A 21,081-nucleotide genomic window follows, 5' to 3' on the forward strand; every position below is an offset into this window, starting at 1 on the left:
GGCCTCCTGTACCCGCACCGCCCGCCTCGCCCGCCGGGAGTCGCCCAAGTGGCCCGGCCACCTCCTTCCGTTTCTCTCCCCGCAGGATGTCACGCCCTCGGCACAAAGCCGCCCCAGCTCCCTAAATCTCACCTGATTCCTGTTGCCTGCATCGCTCCAGGGCCACGGACCAAACAGTCAACGAAAACATCTAAATTCCCGAGCCCGGGCTCCGAGGCCCCGGCTCCCGGCGTCCGCCCGCATCCGGACGCCCCTTCCTCCTCCCTCCTGTTCCCCCCAGTTCGGGCCCAACACACGACGGCAGCTCCGCACTGCTCCGAGCTCCGTTCCGATCTTTCCGTGTCTTGTTACCTCTGCAGATGTCTCTGTGACTTTTCAACACAGGAAAAGTCATCTTATCTCTGTGAGGCTCAGCCTCCCACTCTGCCCGCTGAGACGCCCTCCCCGAGTCCTCCAGCCGCACTGTGACGACGGTGACAATGCTGAAACTGCAATACCAGCAACTGACGGCAGGGGGTGCTCTCCGCGGGCCAGACGCCCCTGGAGTCCTCCACGCGTGTTCATTCACCGCACGCTCAGGCCGCTGCGAGGCGGCCAATGCTGCTTTTCTCATTTTAGGACAGGACGTCAAGCCACAGGATGGTTGACTAACCGACTGACGTGCAGAGGTCCGCAAAGGTGATAACCGGCGGCCCCCAAGGCCAAACCCAGGGTCGCTGTAACCCACGCACTCCACGGGCACACGCATTCGTCACCGGTTGTAAGGTTGTTGGGAGCGGGGTCCATCATATCTCACTTGTAGCATATAGGGGTTTTCAATAAAAGCATGGTCAGCAATGGGATTTTTTTTTTTTTAATTGGTTGTATAAATACAGAATGAGAGAACTGGCTTAAATATAGACCTTGTGAAGAAGAGCCAGGGGTTTAAATTGACGATGCAACTAAATAAACCGTGTCATTGATCCTGAAATAAAACGCTGGGCCACATTAATCCGCAGAGCATCCTAGGGAGCGTGTAACTGGTCCAGCACCCAGGCGGCCGGTTCTGCGGGCTGACACTCGCCTCACTCCTTAAAAACGGCCAAGCGAGTTTGTCCAAAAATGTAGGTGAAATATACGGATGCTAAAACGGGGAGAAAGGGTTTAAGGACATGTCCATTTTCTTCATGTTTGAAAGGGTTTCGTGAACAAAGGTTTCTTATGATTTAAAAGGTCCTAAGGACGGGGCGTGGGCATCTTTTCCCACTTCTCAGTCAGTATTATCAGGTCCGCGCCTTGCAAAAGACCAGGGCGGGAGGATTTACACCTCAGCAACTCCGAGGCTACAATCAGAACTTTTTATCACGGAGACATAAAGTTTCCCAGCAAACCGCTGTATTTAACCCAATTAGAGCTGCTGAAAGAACTGAGAAGCCTCCTGATGCAGGATGGACGGTGATTATGAATGCTGTGGAGGGTGAGAGGTGGGACCCGCAGGCAGAACGCATGACAGGGACGCATAAGCACATGTGAGCAGAGGCTGGAATGTGGTCTATGACCGGTAGTCAGCCCTCTGTGTTTAGTTATTTTTCTCCTGTCTATAAAAGAACTACTTATAGATAAAACTCATTCAGTCAAAGAAATGGTCTGATACTTAAAGTTCTCTCATCAATCTCTTATGCCAAAATAATAATAATAATAATAATAATAATAATAACAACAACAATAATCATAATAGAAAAAAATACAAAGAATCCAATATTTTTGAATAGAAGTCTAGTCCATTGCAACATTCTGCCACCAGAAACAGAAACTGAAAATATCAAGTCAAATACCAAACCCTAAAGGACTATCAACAAATGTATTTTTCAAATTCATAATACAAAATCTACAGGTATGTTTTCTAATCAAACAAAGCCTTAAAAGTAATTAGTGAATATATTGCTATTTTCATAAAGTAATCATCGTTATATTTGTCTACTATATGTCCAAATTAATTTTTAAACTTTCAATGACAACTTTTTTATAAATTAAAATCAATCAAAAGAAGAATTTCCCCTTTTTTTTATAATCGATTTAGTCTTTTAATAACCCATATACTCATTTGCGGGAAAATGGAAACATTTATAAAATTGTTTACTATCGGTGAATAGGAATGATAACCAATATGTGATATTCAAAGTTTAAAGAAAAAAACAGCAATGGAATGGAGCTGAAGATAAAAAAGAGATGAACTCAACAATATTATATAACATCACATGACAAGCAATACATGAAGACTGACTTACAAGAAATCAACCTTTCCTTTTAAAAGGCTCAAAACAGAAACACAAAAAGATACTAATTTAATAGGCAAGGTAAGAACCATGCTACTAGTTTTAAAAGGACTACAAAAGGATAGAATATGTAAATTAGCATTTCCATTCTGCTCAAAACTGCAAAAGCGACAAATGACTCGTTTAAGTAGGTCCTGCAATGCGCCTGGTCTTCCAAGTGTCCCCGATCCTCTTGCCTTCCCCTCTAAGTTTACATTCGAGTGGCTCACAAACTCTTCGGAGCAGCCTCAAATCACTGTGCCCCTCGTCAAAGTAAGAGAGTTTGGACAGCAAGGACTCCTGCAACTTCGCTCCCAAAATGACATGGTGTGTTCAGATACACCCAGCACATTAAAAAAGGGGTGAACTCCATTAAAATAGAATGTACTCTCTTCTTAAGGTTACAGTGTGCCCTAAGACATAAAGAAACTCCCACGATTCATACAATGCCATTCTGAGGTTACCCTGAGTGTGGAGTCTGGAACAGGACATTTGGCATGGGGTAAACTTGTTCTCTTTTGGAGTGGTTTAAAACAAAATAAATTTCAGGATGAATCTATTGTACATCAGAAATAAATGATTTTTCTTTTCTTTTGAGAATGGGTCATCAAACTAAATTAGTAACAGTTTAAAATGTGCTTATATGTAAGCTTTTGTAGGTATAATTTCAGTCAATAAGCATAATAATCTTATAAAAATACAGGCACTGTTACTATCTTCAATTTATAGATGAGAAAAATAGACGATGGAGAATTTTAATGACTTGCCTATTCCAGAAAGTCTGACTTTATAGAATGATTTGTCTCCTCTTCATTCTATCTGTGTACTGGAAACCAGAGTAGAATTCTAACTGATTTCACCTAGTGTGTGACATTCTTGAAGTTTTAACTTCTCTGTTACATATGGCAATGAGCATATGTTGGACATGACCTCATAAAACTCCCCTGTAATAAAAATAAGTATCAAAGAAATGTCAGCGCCTACAGGAACAACGTGTATCTCAACGTTACTCAAAATGAGAATTGACTGAGGGGCGAAACAGGTAAACTGAGGAAGCTCACGTTGCCTCGTTTGAAGGTTACGAAGTTCTCAGTGCCCAAGTTTGAAACAGCACTAGATATGTCTGTTTTGTTTTTATTTTCTCCCCTTTCAGAACAATGTTTTGATGAATTATGCATAAATTGAATGCAAACACACAGATCCAACTCCCTTTGAAATACTTAAGGATGTAGAAATGAACAGAAAATATCCTCGGCGAAAACCGTACTGAGATTTCAAAAGTCCACACATTTGAAATAGAGTTCGTGATGTACCCCAAAACAGAAACATCACGGGGCTCTCACATGCCCCACACTTTGCCCTCGAATGTCAGAATGTTTTATTAAAAAGCAGAGCTCTGTGCCATAATCAGTCTCATGATAAACCATAGAGAACTGACCCTGTGAATGCGAAATGACCAGACCCAACAATAGGAAGAAACATTTAGAGGTAAAATAAAACTAATGACAGAATAAAACCCTCAACAAAATGCAGTTTACAGAAATGCAATCCACAAAATTTATAATTTTCTTCCTAAGAACTGCATACCCCAAGTTAATATGTGTGTCTGTATGAAGGTACAGATGCACAGAAGGCTAAAACAAATTTTTTTTAAATCCACAAGTCGTCGAGACTAGAGCACTCTAACTTTATAAATCACGGGCTTGCCCCACAAATCAGGAACACCCGAGATGTTCGATACCTCGCAAATAAGTCTGTATGTCCTGTGTTTTAGCTCATGGCCAAAGAATGCTCTCTGAGCTCATCCTCTAGGGCCTTACAAAGGCTCCTGCAGCGACAGACATCAACTTATCCGATGTTATTTTCGTTTAATTAAAATTCTGCTTCTAAATGGTTTTTGAGAGCTGTATTCTTATCAATATTGAACTAATTGAAGGAAATACGACACATTAGGACAGGAAGGTAAAACTCTCCCTGTCCTATTTAATTTTGTTTTCTCTGTCTTGTGGGCATCACTGAAGTTATAACTAAAATGAATTATTTTTACTACACATTTTACGCCATCTCCCATTTACCGCACGTCTAAAGAAGAGGAAAGATAGCAGAGTGACTATTTACCAATGTTAATCTATCAATTCGAGCTGTGACTCGAGCCCCCCTTCAAATGGAAAATGAATGAAATAGGAACTCTCATTGATCAGCCGTAAGTGAGTCTGGTACGTGAGCTTTAAAGAGCTTTCTCATATAAAACCTTTCTTGGCTCTCTGACAAGTAACCCCGGGCTTGTCATAATTACTTGGTGAGAGAGAAGGAAAAGGTAGGATTTGGGTGAGTGATCTTTTGGTTTAGAAGCTTTCGGGTGGATGGTATAGACACAGATTCACGTTTCGGAAATTCTTCTCTAAAGGAAGATGACTATATTCAATGAAATCGGAAGCAAAATCAGGTCAGCTGGAAGACTGCATTTGAGTCCAATAACAGAGACAGCGGAGCAGAATATTCGCAACGAGGACTTCGCTGAATAGTAATAAAATTTCTCAGTGTGTAATAGCACCTCTTTCATTTGTCAGGGTTCCTAAGAGACAGGCTTTTGCCTTATATTCTCTAAGAAAACGCATCCTGTGTTAAGATTGGAGGGATTGGTTTGCCCCTGAGTTTCTCTCCCTCACACCTTGGGATATGAGCACAATAAGGGCAGCGGCAACATCTGAGAGATATGAGCCTATTAGATAAATCCACAGACCATATATCTTCAGCCTCTTATAAGCTAAAAAATCTCAACGGTTTTTTTTTTTTTTTCCTCCCCTTCAGTCTGCGTTTATCCATGGCAATCCTCAAAGACGTTTCATAAGCCCGCGGGGGCACGCAGATGTCAAGATTTCCTTTCAACAGAAAAATAACATTTCTGAGGCTTCTGAATTATGTAAAGAGGTAAGTCATTCAGAGACTCTGGCTGGCACATGTAAATAGCCAGACACAGATTAAATTCGGGTCTTCCTGAAGTGAGCACTTGCTGTGTAGAGATGATCATTCTCAGATTCCAGGATCTGACACTTAGCCGTGCTTACCGGCTGTTATTCTAACGTGCCAGTTCTGTGGAAGCGCTCGAGAGGGTATCTGCGTTCACCTAAATGAATGAGGCCAGCCGTTTCGTTAGCAAGTCAGCCCTTGGGAATAAAAATTCTTTTTCCTGAAGTGTTTAAGACTCTCACTTATGCAAATGTAAGAGACCATTGTAAGACTGTTCTCAGAGTATATGGTATATAACCTGGCTTCCTTTTGTCTTCCAATCAGTGAAAAAAATGAATGTTTAGTAAAACATATTGGCCACTTATACTGTCCTTTGCAGAATTCTTCTTTATAGATACAGAAAAAATCACGGCCGAACTGTTTCGATGTTCCGATTTAATCTAGCCTCTCTTTTTCCTGTATAGGAGTAAGATTGAAAGGATTTGAAATAAACTTAGTTTGTGACTGGAACCACCTCATCCCTGGATCCCTCCCACTGCATGCGTGTGTGACGCTCACGGAAAGGGGGACGCTTTTTGAGTGGGTGTTTCCTGTTGCCATTAGAACCTCAGTGGCTGCATGAGGCTCGCTTATTTTCTACAGCGATCGTGCACGGCTCAAATCCATTCGGAAAATATATACAACCAGAGTACACAACTGTCAAGAACTGTTTATTTTTGTTCACTTGAAAATTTGAGAAAGGCTTTGAAAATAAATACTACCTGTGTCCATTCAGACCTATAAGGTACTAAAGATGCTGATTAAGAATTCGAGGAAGATGCCTTAACACTTCTATAAGAATTATTGGCCCTACGCTCAGTGCAAGTTTGTCTTTCAATGTCTCTGAGATGAGTTAAATTATTTTCTAACTTCTCATGTTGAAAGTCACTCACTAATAAACACTGTCCCTTTAAAATACACACAAATAGCATGCTTGCTTACTTTCTATAGGAGAGATTATTTCTATTCCTCTATGAAAGAGGGAAAACTTCTCTTTTGTTTTTTAATTAAACTTTATCTCGAGGTAGTTGCAGGTTCACACATCGTCAGGAGAAATGAAACAGAGAGACCCAGGCACCCCTCCCAGTTACCCCAGTGGTGACATCTGCGAAACTACAGGGTGACATCACAGCCGTGCGATCAGCTTGGTACAGTCGAGACACAGCACAGCTGTCCGCACAGGGGTCACAGGCTCTTTCGCCGCCACGCACTCTTCCCTCCCGCTCCCAGCGCCTCCTTAACCCCTAGTAGCCACTCGGCTCTCTTCCTCCTATAATTTTGTCATTTCAAGAATGTTACATAAACGGAATCATTCAGTACATGACCTTTTGGGACTGGCTTTTCTTCACTCTGTGTAACTCCCTTGAAATCCATCTAAAATGTGTATCGGTAGTTCGTTCCTCCTTTACACACATATTTGTGAAAAGAAGTGAGCACTGAACTCTCTTGGTGAAGACGGCTCGCTGCTTTTGCATGGGGCTGCACGCTTTTTTAGGACCGGCCTGGCGTGGGGCGCAGACGCACCACAGTTTGGGTGACCAGTCGCCCCTCGAAAGGCATCAGGGTAGTTTCTCATTTGGGGCTGATGTGAATGATGCTGCTATAAGCATTCACCTGTTGGTTTTTGTGTGACCATAAGTCTTTATTCCTCTGGGACAAATGACCGAGAGTGTGACTTCTGTGCCATGCGGTAAGCATGCGTTTAGTTTTCTAAGGGACTGTCACGCGCTCCTACAGAGCGGCTGAACTGTTTCCGTCCATATTTCCACCAGAGATATGCGAGTGACCCCGTTTCTCCACATCCCCACCCGCATTTGGTGTCGTCACTGTTTTATATTTTAGTCATTTAGCTATTTTAGTGATGGTGACAGGTATTACTTTATGCATCCGCAACTCGCCACACCTTGCTGGAGTTGTCCTTTGACAGATTCAAGTGAAACGTCAAAACTTGACTTTCTTCATGTCCCTTTACCTCCTGGGAGAGAAACCTGTGCCGGACCACACCCACTTTTCGACATCCATATTCTTTCCATTTTCCTTTCATCTTTAAGACTCTTAAAATCTTGCCAATGACAAAACAGAACATACTAACGCATGAAAAAAAGAATCAGAATCTAACGGTGTTTCTCGAACCGGCCTGTGTACATATCCTCTAGGAACTCCGAATTTTAAGAAATTGTTTAAAATGTTGTGGTATCAGTTGCATTCTAATCTCAAAAAGGTCTTTCACCAGTTAAAAAGACAGAACCTCTTCCTTTTTATTATGAAAATTGTCATAATGAAATTGTGGTCTAAAGCTACTGAAATGTGGTCTTAAGCTTGAGAGAAGTCACCAAAAAACATTTTCTTTCTAAAAGAACTTGAGAAACACAGTCCAGCACCCGAGGCAGCCATCAGTGTCTACAAGCCCTGGACAAGGCCGGCGGGCACTGTCGTCCTGGCGTGATTATTAATAGAATCTTTTTTTCCATTTTCGAAAGTGCCCCATTTTGTATGACAAGCTATGACGGTCATGTCATCTATGATCACTATGAAAAGAAAGAAAGAGCAGGAGAGCGAGAGGGAGACCCCAGCGAGCCCCTCAGCACCCCCGCCCGCCACTCCGCCCCTCACACAGCAGGGTCTCTCTGCACTTGTTCCTGAAAACGTTACGCAGCTCGGATGCTCGGGTTTTTTTGTTTATTTTTCTCAGCCGTAACTTCTCATTGCACATTCTGTGTACTGTAAAGTACGGCACTATAACGATAAAGGGTAACTAAACAGAAGTGAGTAAATAGTTATGAACAACTGGTCCAAGATTACATAAAAATATCAAAGAATATTCTTTGATATCAAAAATATCAAAAATATTCTGCCAATTCCATACCGTTTAACAAAATATGACCATCAAACTTGCCAATAAATGCCTAGGCTTTAACATAAAGTCTTATATGAAAACAATTTGCTGGCTTCTCAACACCTAAATCACTAAACTGAGACCTAAGAAGTTACAGAAATATCAAAAGTTTGCTTCTTTAATGTTCTCAGGTATACTTGAGGTAATAATTTCAGTAAAATACATGACAACTTGATAAAATTAAAGAAATAAATAATATTATAAGTGATAGCATACATATTATCATATAAAGAATGATTAGTAATGAACTAATTAGTAATTAGTTCTTAATTATTAAAAACACAGAAGCAGAGTTATAGGGGTCTGTTTGTATGCTTTTCCCTGTCATTTGAATTTTTATAACCACCATATATTAATTCTATAGTCATAAAAATACAGCCTAAGTATATTAAAAGGAAAATAATAATGCTGAAAAATAATTAAAAGGACATTAAGAAAACACCAGCTTTCAAAAAGTTAGCTAAATGACGTTTGCTTTCGTTAGGGGTGGTTCAAGGCACACACAGGGCATTCGCAATGTCCCTGTGCAGTTATTAGTTTCAGAGTTTAGCAGGTTAATTAGAGATATGATCAAAACAACCTATAACGTTTCTGAAAATAACAGGTACATTTTCTTACAGATTTCAAACACTTGAATTCTTTAGCCATTGGATATGATTTACCCTTTCAGTGAAAGCTGGTTTTCACTGCTTACAAATTTTGAAATATATATAGTATATATCATTACAAATATAGCCCATTAAATAATCTGGCTTTTGGGGGTTATTTTTCTTTAATATTTACAGCCTAAGCTATTAAAGTCTAAATGTCTCTGGCCTTCCAATCCTAAATCTTGTCATCTCACAAAGCTTAGAAAAATAGGGGCAATAAACTGATGCCCTTTAATACCTACTGCAGAATGACCTATTATACGAAACGATGGTCTCCAAATGTGTATATACATTTTAACATCATAAAATTGAATATTTGTTTAAAGGAATTTATGAGTATCCATCTGGATGAATCCTCTCATGAAGCAAAAATTTCTGGGCAAAAGTAAGTCGTATTTTATTTCCTAGTTTGGATGTCTAATTCATTATTGCAAAGAGACGACAAATAGAGTGACTTCCCTATAGCCTTAATTAAATATAACGAGGTTTCCATGTCCAAGCTGTAATGGTTAATTTTATGTGTCTACTTGAGTGAGCCAGGGAGCCCAAACATTTGCTGAGACACGAGTGTTGGTGTGTTTGTGAGGACATTTCGGGTGAGATTAACATTCGAACGGGTAGACTCTCCCCAATATGGGTGGGCCCCATCCAATCCTTGAAGGTCTGAACAAAAATGCTGACCCTCCCAGGAATAAGAGTAAATTCCTCCTTCCCAGAAGCATTCAAGTCAGGACACTGGTATTCTTCCTGCCTTTGGACTTGAACTGAAATATCAGCTCTTCCTGGGTCCCGAGCCTACCAGCCTACAGGCTGGATCTACACTGTCACCTCTCTTGGTTGTCGGGCCTTCAGACTTGGACTGGAGCTAAGCTTGCAGACACCTTGGGACCTCTCCACCTCCATAACTGCATGAAATAACCCCTTACATTCTATCTATCTGATCCCATCTCATCCCAACTTTCCCTATTTCATCCGAGCCTGATGGTTCTGTTTCTCTGGAGAACTGTAATACACTAGCTAATAAACCTATATTGATATTAATGATATTGATAATAATACAGCTTATGTGAATACAATAAATTCTGCTCAAACAGTTCTTATATAAATTCACGAGTCCCTGTCATTTTAACAGGATCTAATTGCAAAGACCATCAGTTTTGGTATACACAATGGCATTAAAACCGTATTTTCTTTGTATGATTCTTAATAGTAAATGCAAAATCATGTAGAGGTGATTTCAGGGATGTTTGATATGTAGGGTGTCAGATTTGGGGGACAAGAGAAGGAGTGAGCCATCATTTGAATGGGCCCCGAATACTCATTGCGTGAGCTGACAAGAACTCTTTCCAAAGAAAAAATATCAACTCACTGTAAATAATACGGGAAAGATTAATATTTTATACTGTGTACTTGCAGGTATAAGGAAAAAACAGAAAGAGACACTGTTTATGGAATAGAAAAACATATAACTCTCTCCAATTTGCTTCTAACAGAGTGTAGCAGAGATCTACTTTACGAAAATATATTTTAAAAGCAATAATACCATGATGAATCTCTGCCGAACACTACAACTATAGTTTTCCATTTTTACCAAATTTGTTTAGCGGAACTATAAAATGTTTTAAGCTTGCTACATCCAAATTCCACTATTCGTAAGATAAGTAAAACCTGCATATGAAAGGGTCAAAATTTATTTATAAACTCCACAGAGTTCTTTTCAGTGAAAATATATAACAATTATACAAGCGCATATACACACACACATAAACAAATACACACATATATTCGCCCCAGCAAGATACCTATCCTGTTATCATTGTCTTAACTCTCTAATTGATTGCAGATATGCTCATCCTGATTCATGGTGAAAAGGAGTCTTGTGTCATTCATGGTGACCTCTTAGACTCTGAAGTAACTGCCGAATAACGATAACGACGATCACGATGACGATGACGCTAATCAGTGCTGACATGTATATAGTGTTTACTACTTGTCATACTCTGTGCCGAGAGCGCCACAGAAATTAGCCATTGTAGCCCCCACGAAATCCCAGCGACAGGCACCGTTACTGTTCCCGTTTTACGAAGGAGCAAAGTAAAACGCACAGAGACCACATTCTCTAAGCAGGTAAGATACCTTTCAAAAATCAGTTTGTCTTAGTTTGTAATATTAAAAAACTGGATACTCCCTAAATACTTGAGTTATATTATGAAAAAACTGGAAACTCCCTAAATACTTGAGTTATATTATGATATAAACTATAGAGTATCATCCATGCACTTAAAAGCAAAGATTATAAAACAACACGAAAATGCATAAGAGACAACATTAAGCAGAAGAAAATCAGAATATAAAATTGCGTTTTCACACTGATGATGACCATGTTAAGAGTCAGCCACCTGCCCAGCCAAGGATCAGGACTTGGGGTCCCAGGCAGTCAGGCAACTGCCCCCAGTCCCCCCTGCCTGCTGACAAGCTGAACCCCACTCAATACACGCTCCCGCGACTCACTCTGAACCCCGCGTTCTAGCCTTCGCCTTCCGGACTTCTGGACTGGAGTCCTGGAGCCACTGAGCCAGCACTGCTGTCCCCAAATCCAGAGGCCCTTCCCTTCCTCACTCACCTCCACCTGTGCATGTGCTTCCTTGCCAGTCATTGCCCCGAAAACGTCCTGAGGACGGTCCCGTGGGCGGACGATGCCCCCCTCGCCTGGCTCCCCGCCTTACTCTGTGAGCAAAGGAGCTGCTCAGGGCTCTGAACCCCTTCCTCCGTGGCAGTCGCCCGTAAATGTGCAGTGAGCCCTAAAGCCCACACCTGCTTTCTCAACTGCCCACGGCACATCTCCACACAGACCTGCTGCTGCCACCAACGGCCACCTCGTGTGAGAGCCCCTCGGCCTTCCCGCAGCCACCCCGGCCTCGGACTCCCGTTTCTCCCCGCGACACCGCTTTGCTCCAGCTCTCCAGGCGCATCACCGCAATGCCAGGCGGTCAGGGCTCTGTCCACACAGCTCCAAATTCCCGTCCTGCCCCGTCGTCGGTGCCTGCTCCGGGATCTGGAACAGGAACCCGTGTCTTCCCCGGCGCAGGCCGAGCTCCCGCTCCCTCCCTGGAGCCCTCAGTGTCCCTTCCCGCTTGTCACCTCCGCTCAGGTCTGTTTTCGCCACCTTGAGGGAACTCAGGCTTCCTCTGTCCTGTAAGGGGTATCGAGTCCTCATTTATTAGGCTGAAGCACAGGAAATGTCTGGCTGTTTTAACCTGGGCCACGTGGCTCAGCCTAATATTCCTCTTGATCTTGGAACCCCACACAGAGCGGCCCCCACAAAAGCAGGGATGGGTTTGGCCCGTCTTTGGGATCCCCTGAGAATCCCAGAGCGTTAGAAGTTTTTAAGAAGCATCTCTCAAAATAGAGACTCTGAATCAATACATAGCTTTTCCATCAATGGTTGTAAAATTCCATCTCCTGTCACGATCAGTCTGACCGATCTGCTCGGGCAGGTGGCAGAGGTGTGATGCTGCGGACCCCGGAACCGCAGAACGCCTGGCGGGACAAATCACTTAGGTTCAAGGAGCTGTTTTAAAGTCGTTTGTTTGTGGAGAAAACATTCTTGGATTTAGAGGTTGGCAGCTACGGTAAAAGCTTTTTAGCTGACTGAAATAAAAAAAAAAAAATCAAAACCCTCTTCAGCGCAGACACCTCCTTATAGAAACAAACTGCCTAAAAGCCAGGCACAGCAGTTTGTGGCCCAGAGCTAGCACCTCTGCCCTCAGCGGGAGCCGCCCACGGGTGGGGCCCCTGCATTTCTACAGCATCCTTTGTACCTTGAACGCATCTCACAAAGCGGGTAATGTCAACGTGGAGGAGACCGAGCAATGGACGTCAACAGGAGGGGGCTCTGTGTGGCTGGACACAGCTGCTCCTGGACAGAGCGGGGCCTTACACGTCTGCAGACAGGAGCACAGTGGACCCGAGCTGGCTCCGTAAAAGGAAACCTGTCTGCAGGGTGCTCTGGGTCCCCAGAGAGCATGTCCTCTGTCGTGCTTCCACAGGGAGTAACTTCTCCCTGTGCTGAAGGGCATGCTTCCCCAGCGCATGACGGCCAAGACTCCTAGGTGACAGCACTGTCCTCCCGTCGCCCAGCTAGTGCTCCCCTTATCCCTCCGGAGTCCCTGTTCCGGGCGGAACCCCAGATGCGGGGACGCGGGCTTCGTGGAACTGGGGATGGTGGGGGCGGGGGAAGGCACGCATCACACACACCCACGCACACGCACACATACACGCCACACATGCCACACACAGGGCACACAGGGCACACGCCACACACACACACACACACCCCCCACACACGTGCCACACACACACATACACAGCACACACGTGCCACACACAGGGCACATGCCACACACACATGCACACCACACACACAGGACACACACAGGCACAGCCACACACACACACAGGCACACGCCACACACACACACGCGTGCGCACCACGCACCCACACGCGCGTGCCCTGCTCCCTCTCTCACATTTCGGGGCCCATTCTAGGGATAATTTCCCTGGAGCTTGATGAAATTCAGCACGGAGGTGGCCTTTCTGCCATGCTCCATCCTCCCTCATCACCAGCTTCAGACCAATCACGGGGGTGGGGGCGGGGGCGGGGCAAGCTCCAGACTCCCCCCTGTGACTGGGGCCCTGAGCGCGGCCCTTCCCCGCCAGCGCCAGCAGCAGGCTCCCCTCTCTCCTCCAGGGGTCACAATTGGGTTGCAAATCCCGCACCGCACAGCGAGTGAGTAGCCTGATTGGGAGCAGTTTATTCGAATCCTTCCTCATTAAGATTCAAACGGAATAAGTAGGTAGAAATTGAACAGACACCGAGATCGTGCCTTGCTGCGTGCACAGTCAGTAAACGTTTATGCACTAAGCCCAGTTTGTGTGTTTTCTCTCTCTCTCACGGTTGTTCTTCCAACCCGTCCTGCTTGCTGTTTTAATGCATAATTAAGAAGGTCAGAATTAATGAAGCGGTGTGGAGTAAAGTTCAAGGAATCCCCAGGCACTATTTATTCTATTAGATGTCAGGCATGAATGTCAGCTTGGCAGCGCCAGCCGCATGAGCAATGGGGCTGGCTGCATTTCAGGAACAGCCCACCAAGGAGACTCACCTGCACCATCAAGTCATTCTTGAGCTCCTTCCCTGCGAAAATCACACGCAACTGGTCAGCCGGAACCCCCTGTCGCTTAGCAACCACCTCCTTGAGCTGAAAGATGCTGGTGGCGGAATCGACCTCCACTGGGAAACCATGGCTGGAGTTGAACCTCACAAACACTGCCCAAGACAATTGGAGGGGAGAAAAAAAGAAAGTGAGCATTCGTCAAAGCTCTCAAGTGGCCACAGCAACGTTTCTGAACCAACCCTGACCCAATCTCAGCCCACGGTGAACGGCATACGTTTCCTTTCGCGTACAGCGCTGTCGAACGAGGCTTGGAGAAACAGTTTCCCTTTCGTGTATTAGCCAGTGACCCACAAAGAAAACTTCACGCTCCTTTCGACGTCTGTCCTGGGGAACGGGACCCGGGCGGAGCGCTTCCTCGCCTGAACTGTAAGAGTCCCTTGAGTTTTTCAGAGATTCGCCTCTGACAGCCCGTGCGGACACAGGCTCCCTCCACCGTGTCCCCCTACACAGAACTCAGACGCATCGTGTTCGCGCTCTTGGTACAGGAGGTCCTCGTTCTGTGACCTTAAGTGAAACAACGGTCATGAAACCAGTTCTACCCTGGGCTCGTTGACGTAAACAAGAGCTAAGGTCCTACTGCGTCGCATCGACATTATAAGGAAACGAAATTATTTAGGGACCTGCTCTATAGCAAGTCAAGCTGCATTAAAGACGAGGGAGCAGACCTCCCACCCCCACGCCCCACCCCAGCTGTGCGTAAGAGCCCTGGGCATCGGGGGTCCCAGCCCAGTCTCCGCTGGGCCTGATGGAGATACCGGTTTGTCTTTACTTTGGAAACTAGTGACACCACTTCTCTTACTGGAACCACTATTCCCCTGGAGGCCCGGGCTGCAACCCTGCAGCCTCGTGCAAGCCTTCTCCTCGCTCAGTTGCCACACCGCCTCGGCAATGTCCCTCCCATCTGTCCTCTCCTTTCCATTTCCGTTACTCTCGATAAACCTTTTCCAAATTCTTGCAATGGCCTTCCAACCGGAGTCTTGATTTACCGCTTCGCTTCCAGTATGTCCTATGCCATTCTGCAGAGTACGCCTGACCGACGCAGAGCTCTGACCATCTCACAGCAGATACTTGAAAGTCTCATAGCGACCACTGCGGAGAAAACCCCAAGCCCCCTCCTCTCGCCTGGCATGAACCTGCTTCCCAGCATTTTCTCTGTAGCCCCCACACGGACTCTGCTAAACTAAGTGCTCCGAGAAAACACATCGCAGAAAAGCACTGGATGCATCTCTCGTCTTGATTCATGTCACGCCTCCTGCAGCTCCGCCCGTGGAAAGCCGGCTCGCCTCCACGATCCACCCGGACCGTGACCTCCTCCGAGGGGCCTCTCAGTCCTGGCCCCCCGGGGGCAGAGCCCACCTCTTCGCGACTCCAGTGGCATTCGCTTGCAATAGTCGCCACATTCTCCCATGGCAGCAGTGGTGCACGAGGCCACGAGCACAGGCCACGAGCACACTCTGTGGAGTCAGAAGGACTTACGCAGGCACCCATCCCTGTAGGGCCACGAGCAGCTTCTGGACTGGGATGAACATATGAACCCTCGCTCATTAACTCTCAGTCCCCTAACTTCCACGTCTGGATAAAGCATGGAAGATGTTCTGTGATTCATTACATAAAGCGTATAGTATTTACAAGTGTCGCGTAGTAGCCTCCAAAAACAATCGATATTTGCACTGCCTTCGATGTTTTGGGTACATACTTTACCTTTATTAAAAGATGACACATTCTTCAAAGCCAGGCATGATAGCTTATTTATCACTGTATGTCCTTTAAATAGAGCATCGCCACTAACTCGTTCTCAATTCAAATGTGAGATGTCCACCTACTAATAACTCTAATAAAATAAACCCGCAATGCCAATAAGGATCAAGCACTTACGACGTGGCAGAAGTTACACCTCACACATGCTATCTCTAAGCTTCCAGTAAGGTCAATATTATTATCCTTATTTAATAGAATGGTAAATCGAGACCTAGAGAATCTCAGTCGCTTTCCTAAGGACATCGGCTACTTTGTGTTGGAATCAGAACTCAAATTCAGTTCAACCTAACCCTAAACCCCCTTCCACTCCTACTGCAACGGGCTGCCTGAAACAGTCTCCGAGGAAAAGTCCACATTCCTTCTCCTTGTGATCAGAAAGAAACCACAGCCGCGACAAAGGCTTCATAACATAATTCAGATTCTCCCTACACAGGTGAGCGGCAGAAAACGGGATTAAAACAGGAAAAGCTCTTGTGAAGGTCTGAGAAAAAGAGAGCAAGAAATGACGGTTCTAAGACAGAATGAGGTAAAAACGACCCGGCAGGAGAGCCGGTGGCACAGGCGACAGCGCACGAGCAAAGCCTGGCGTTCTGTGCCAGCGTGGAAAGTATGTCGGAAAAATAAGAATTGGAAGTGACAAACGTGTTCCAAATCAAGACAATCGATGGGGGGGAAAAAAACAATTACAGGGGAAAAGGTGCTTTCGATATACTTTCGAGTGGATGTCATGAGACACTGTTGAAATTATAAGGGAAAAACAGTGTATTGGAAGCCCTGTAAGTATATTCACGGCATCCTCAGATCAGAGACCATAAGACAACCAACGCATCAGAACAGACGGAGGACGAGCGAGGGGCGATTAGAGACAAAGGTATGTGGTCCCAGCTCTAAACTTGATGTTCTAGTAGCGTGAATAGACTTCTTCAAAAAGCCAACGGCCTAGGGAGAATATAGGAAGAAGCAACTGGGAACTTTCTAAAAGCTACTAAAAAAAGGGATCAAAAGTCTAGGAGATCTTAGCTTGAGGACTTTTTTCTCCAGGGGTTCAAATTCTGGAAATCTTGCCTTACGGACAAAAGTTAGAAAAAACAAAAGACAAAACAAAACAAAAAACTACAGGAAACAAAACTTCAAAAAACATACCAGACGATTCTGTCCCACTACTTAAACCATTAGTATCTGAAAGCCTTTTCTTTTCTTTATAAATTAAAAAAAGGAGTTTAAAGTCTCTGAACTTAAGTTACATTTGAACGCATCTCATAAATACTTCGGAAGTAAGTATGTTCAAACGGCATGGCAGATTTATGGGATGGATTTCAATGGAAAGAGTAATCAAAGGGCATCTAAAATGTCGGCGTGGGGAAGAACGAACATCTTACACCGACCTGATCATCCATAACCAAATGACGTCATGTAGAAAATGACTAGTGCTTTCCCGGAGCATCATTTGCAGTGGGTCACGTGTGAGAAACGTGCCACGTCCCATCTGTACTTTGGGGAACAAAAGAGGAGAGAGGGGAGGAGAGGGGAGGAGAGGGGAGAAGCACCCGACCCTCTCCTTCCACCGCCTCTTAAACAGTCGTAGAAAGCAGTGTCTTTATTTATTTATTTTTATTTTTTATATGCCTACGGCACCTGGTCTTCCTAGGTGGTCTCCCATCCAAGTACTCACCAGGCCCGACCCTGCTTAGTTTCCGAGATCAGACGGGATCGGGCACATTCAGGGTACCATGGCCGTAGACCAGCAGAGTGTCTTTAGAGCCAGAAAAACAGTCATCTGAATCCTGGTTGTGTCATTTGCTAATTTTAGGATTTAGGACAAGTGCATGGTCATCTTGACTCTTAGCTTCCTTACTTGCTAAATGGAGATGATGTACGCCTCCTCCAATGCCTGTTATAAAGGAAGCGCTGAGGTGTGTGGATGTATTACGAGACTTTGGAAAGAGTCCTTAGTGCAGAGCCTGTTCTTTTAGTACAGGGCACAACTGTCTTCTGAAAATAGTTCCCTAACTTTAGTCACCTAGAGCAGAGCTGAATTAAAGCAGCGTCCATCGTCTCGACAGACTGTAACTAAGACAGATTAGATGAGATGAGCGTAAATGCTAAATCAAGTAGTCCGTTTTTCTGGCTTCTGCTCCATTTCATAATGGATAGAAAACTTCCAAGAACGAAAGGACATGATAAAGAATTTAGCTTATCTCCATTTTCTGAGATTTCATTATAAATTAGAAGTTCTGAAATGCATTGTTTTAATGACACCTATAACAGCATTAGAAATAAACAGCATATCAATAAGCATTACTCGTAATCTGTATTACGAATAAACACCATAATGCACCGATAAGAAAACAGGTCACTAGTCATAGCGATTGATCCCCTGGAACAGAGGTGACTAAGGTGGACCATCGAAGTGAAACTCCTTCGAAAACCGGGGTCACAGAGCAGCCCATCCAGCTGTGAGCTCTGAATCCGGCTCGTAGGCAGAAACCCTACTCTCGGGCCCTGTTTCCGCCTCGCGCCTTTACGCCGCTGCCACCTGTCAGCGTCACGTGTCAGGGCGGCGAGCACGGTTTTCCTTGAGTGCAGCTCTAGGAAACAGCACCATGAAAACTACTATTCAATTAACCATCGGGACGAGGAGATCGCAAAATCATCCCCTAGAACTAGACTGAATTTTCTGGATCTCGGCTCAACGTCAGTTGACCTTGCGCACCCGATTTAACCTTTACTGGGCTGTTACAAGGATCTAGGTTATTATTAGCTATTACTATTTTTAAATTATTATTGATATCACATACCCTAGTGCTTGACCATACGCTGTCTGATATCATCCTTTATTAACTTCTTACATAATTCTTAATGCCTAATTATCTTTTAATTTCTTTCTGATCAGAAGCCTCATTGAGCCTCCCCACATTCACCATGACAGTGTAAAACAGAGCCCAGGATTTCTGCTTTTTGTAATGACCGAGTAACATGCTACCAGACCAAGTGCCTTGCAGAAAACAACTGTAACATCTGAACTTCGTAGAGAAAGCAGATACCTGAAGACACAGAGGAGGGAACAAAAAAAAAGGAAGATTCTGGTAGGGCGTACACACCAGGAGGAGCAAAGACCTGTAAGCTCGATTTCACAGCTTTTAGCTTGCGGCCAGGTACACCGGCCGTGGCACGCAGGGCTGCAGGCACACGGGTGGCAGAACCAGTCTTTCTAGCCCGAAGAAGCAAAACGTCGAATCTGAGGGAACCAAAGCTGGGGGGATCTCTGAAGGACAGGAGCCAGAAAGGGAATCTCAAAGTTCCGTCTACCCACCTCTCCGGCTGACCGCTGCCCCCCGACGGTGCATAAGACGAAGCATCTCGGCAGAGGACAGTGTGACCTCCGCCCTTTGCGTGTGGCTGCACATACTGGCTCCCCTCCAAAGAACGCAGTGTGGAAAGGGTGATCGAGTGACACTTCTCCATAGGGGAATCTGGGGAAAGGACTTCGGCCACACGATCCAGCAGAGCGAAGTCACGCCGACTCTGTGCTCACTTGATAAGACCGACCGAATAAAAATGGCATTTTATCTCCGTGGTCTTCCTCTCGAAAACGCATGACCCTGGTCTACTCCCGAGAAAAGCATCAGACAAAACTCAGTTGAAGGACGGTCTAAAAACTACCTGACCGGTACGCCAAAAACCAGGGAAGTCTGAAAAGCTGTCCCCATCCAGAGTGACCTAAGGAGGCATAAATATAATGACTGGATGCAATGTGGGATTCTGAATCCCGAAAGAGAAAAAGGCCATTTGGCAAAAACAAAGAAAATCTGAGTGAAGTTTAGACTTTAGTTAATGAGAATTATCAACATTGGTTTAGTAATTATAACAAATGTAGTATAACAACATAAGATGTTAAAAACTGGGAAACTGGGGGTGAAGTATACTGGGGACTCTCCATACTATCTCTAAAGCTAAAACTGCTTTAAATGAAAGTTTATTTAAAAAAAAAAATCTGAACCAATTCCAAAGCTGGTGCCCAAAGAACAGATTTTTCAGTTCAAATCCAACCAAAATAATTGCCTCAGAAAACAAAAGAAACAACTGTCATCAGAGAAAAGACAACAGAATCCAGACTTTGCAAAATTTAGATTCATAATGTCCAGGATACAAGTCCAAAATTAGCCGACATTTGAAAGAACCGAGAAAATAAAGCATATTTTCAAGAGAAAAGAAAATCAGTTAAGACAAACCCTGAGGTGCCTCTAAGTTTGGAACTAGGAAACAAAACTAAAATGGCCAAGTGTTAATTACTGTCCTTAATGAAGTAAAACAAAATATTCTTGGAATGAATGGAAAGACAGGGCAGAGAAGCAGAGAAACAGAAATTGTAAAGAAGACTCACATGGAAATTAGAGAAGTAAAACAACAATATAAAAGTGTATTAGATAGGTTTAATAACAAAATAGAGATGAGAGAAAATGTTAATGAAGAACAGTGGAAAAAAAAGACTAAGAAAAAAAAAAAGAACAGACCATAGGGACCTTGTAGGTAACATCTAATTGTCTAACATGTACGTAATTTGAGTTATAAAAAGAAAGAAGAGATAATTGGGCAGAAAAATTTGAAGAAATAATGCCCAGAATTTAGAAATACGTGATGAAATAAATAAATTTACATATTCAAGAGGCTCAACAAACACCAAGCAAGATCCACATGAGTAAGGACACAAAGTACTGGAAGCCAATGACCACGTTTGGAAAGCAACAGAAAGAAAAGGCCCCTCACACAGTCTTAACATAATGTAATTAATGGTTAACTTCTCAGAAATAATGGAGGCCAGACTGAGTACAACATCTTTAAAGTGTTCAAATTAAAAAAAAAAAAAACGGAAAACAGCACAAAAGCCCTGTCGACACAGATTTCTATATCCAATGAAACTATCTTTTAGGAAAAAATAAATAAATTTAAGATAAAAGGAAACGAAGAGAATCTGTCACAAGCAGACTCCCCTAAAAGAAATAGTAAAAAAAAAAAAAAGTCTCTATACTGAAGGGAAATTATGTCAGATGGGAATTCAGACCCTCAGAGAGGAAAAGAGCATCAGCAACGCTAAGGACCTCAGCAAACGCAAGGCAATTCGATTATGTGGAGTTTGGCTTTGTTCTTCATAATTGAGTGCATAGAACCATTGGCTATGGACTGAATTTTGCACCCCTCCCCATTCAGATTGTGAAGCCTTCACCCCCAGTGTGATGGTA

The 21,081-nt window shown here is 44.0% G+C and overlaps 1 protein-coding gene and 1 non-coding gene across 2 annotated transcripts in view; both read right to left on the reverse strand.

The window, feature by feature from the left end:
• PRKN (parkin RBR E3 ubiquitin protein ligase) overlaps window positions 1-14,670 on the reverse strand; it is an 833,405-nt gene extending 818,735 nt beyond the window's left edge. The window contains exons 1-2 of the mRNA XM_015591869.1: window positions 14,661-14,670; window positions 14,012-14,175 (exon numbers count right to left, since the gene is read on the reverse strand). Coding sequence (XP_015447355.1) covers window positions 14,012-14,175; window positions 14,661-14,670 — 174 coding nt within the window. The remainder of the gene's footprint in view (window positions 1-14,011; window positions 14,176-14,660) is intronic.
• A 2,794-nt stretch (window positions 14,671-17,464) lies between these two features.
• Window positions 17,465-17,583, reverse strand: LOC112482326. The gene has a single exon (XR_003047279.1). It is a non-coding gene; the product is annotated as a 5S ribosomal RNA (ribosomal RNA).
• Between the last annotated feature and the right edge of the window lie 3,498 nt (window positions 17,584-21,081).

Source organism: Pteropus alecto, unplaced genomic scaffold (assembly GCF_000325575.1).
Source record: "Pteropus alecto unplaced genomic scaffold, ASM32557v1 scaffold195, whole genome shotgun sequence".
Classification (NCBI taxonomy): Eukaryota; Metazoa; Chordata; class Mammalia; order Chiroptera; family Pteropodidae; genus Pteropus; species Pteropus alecto.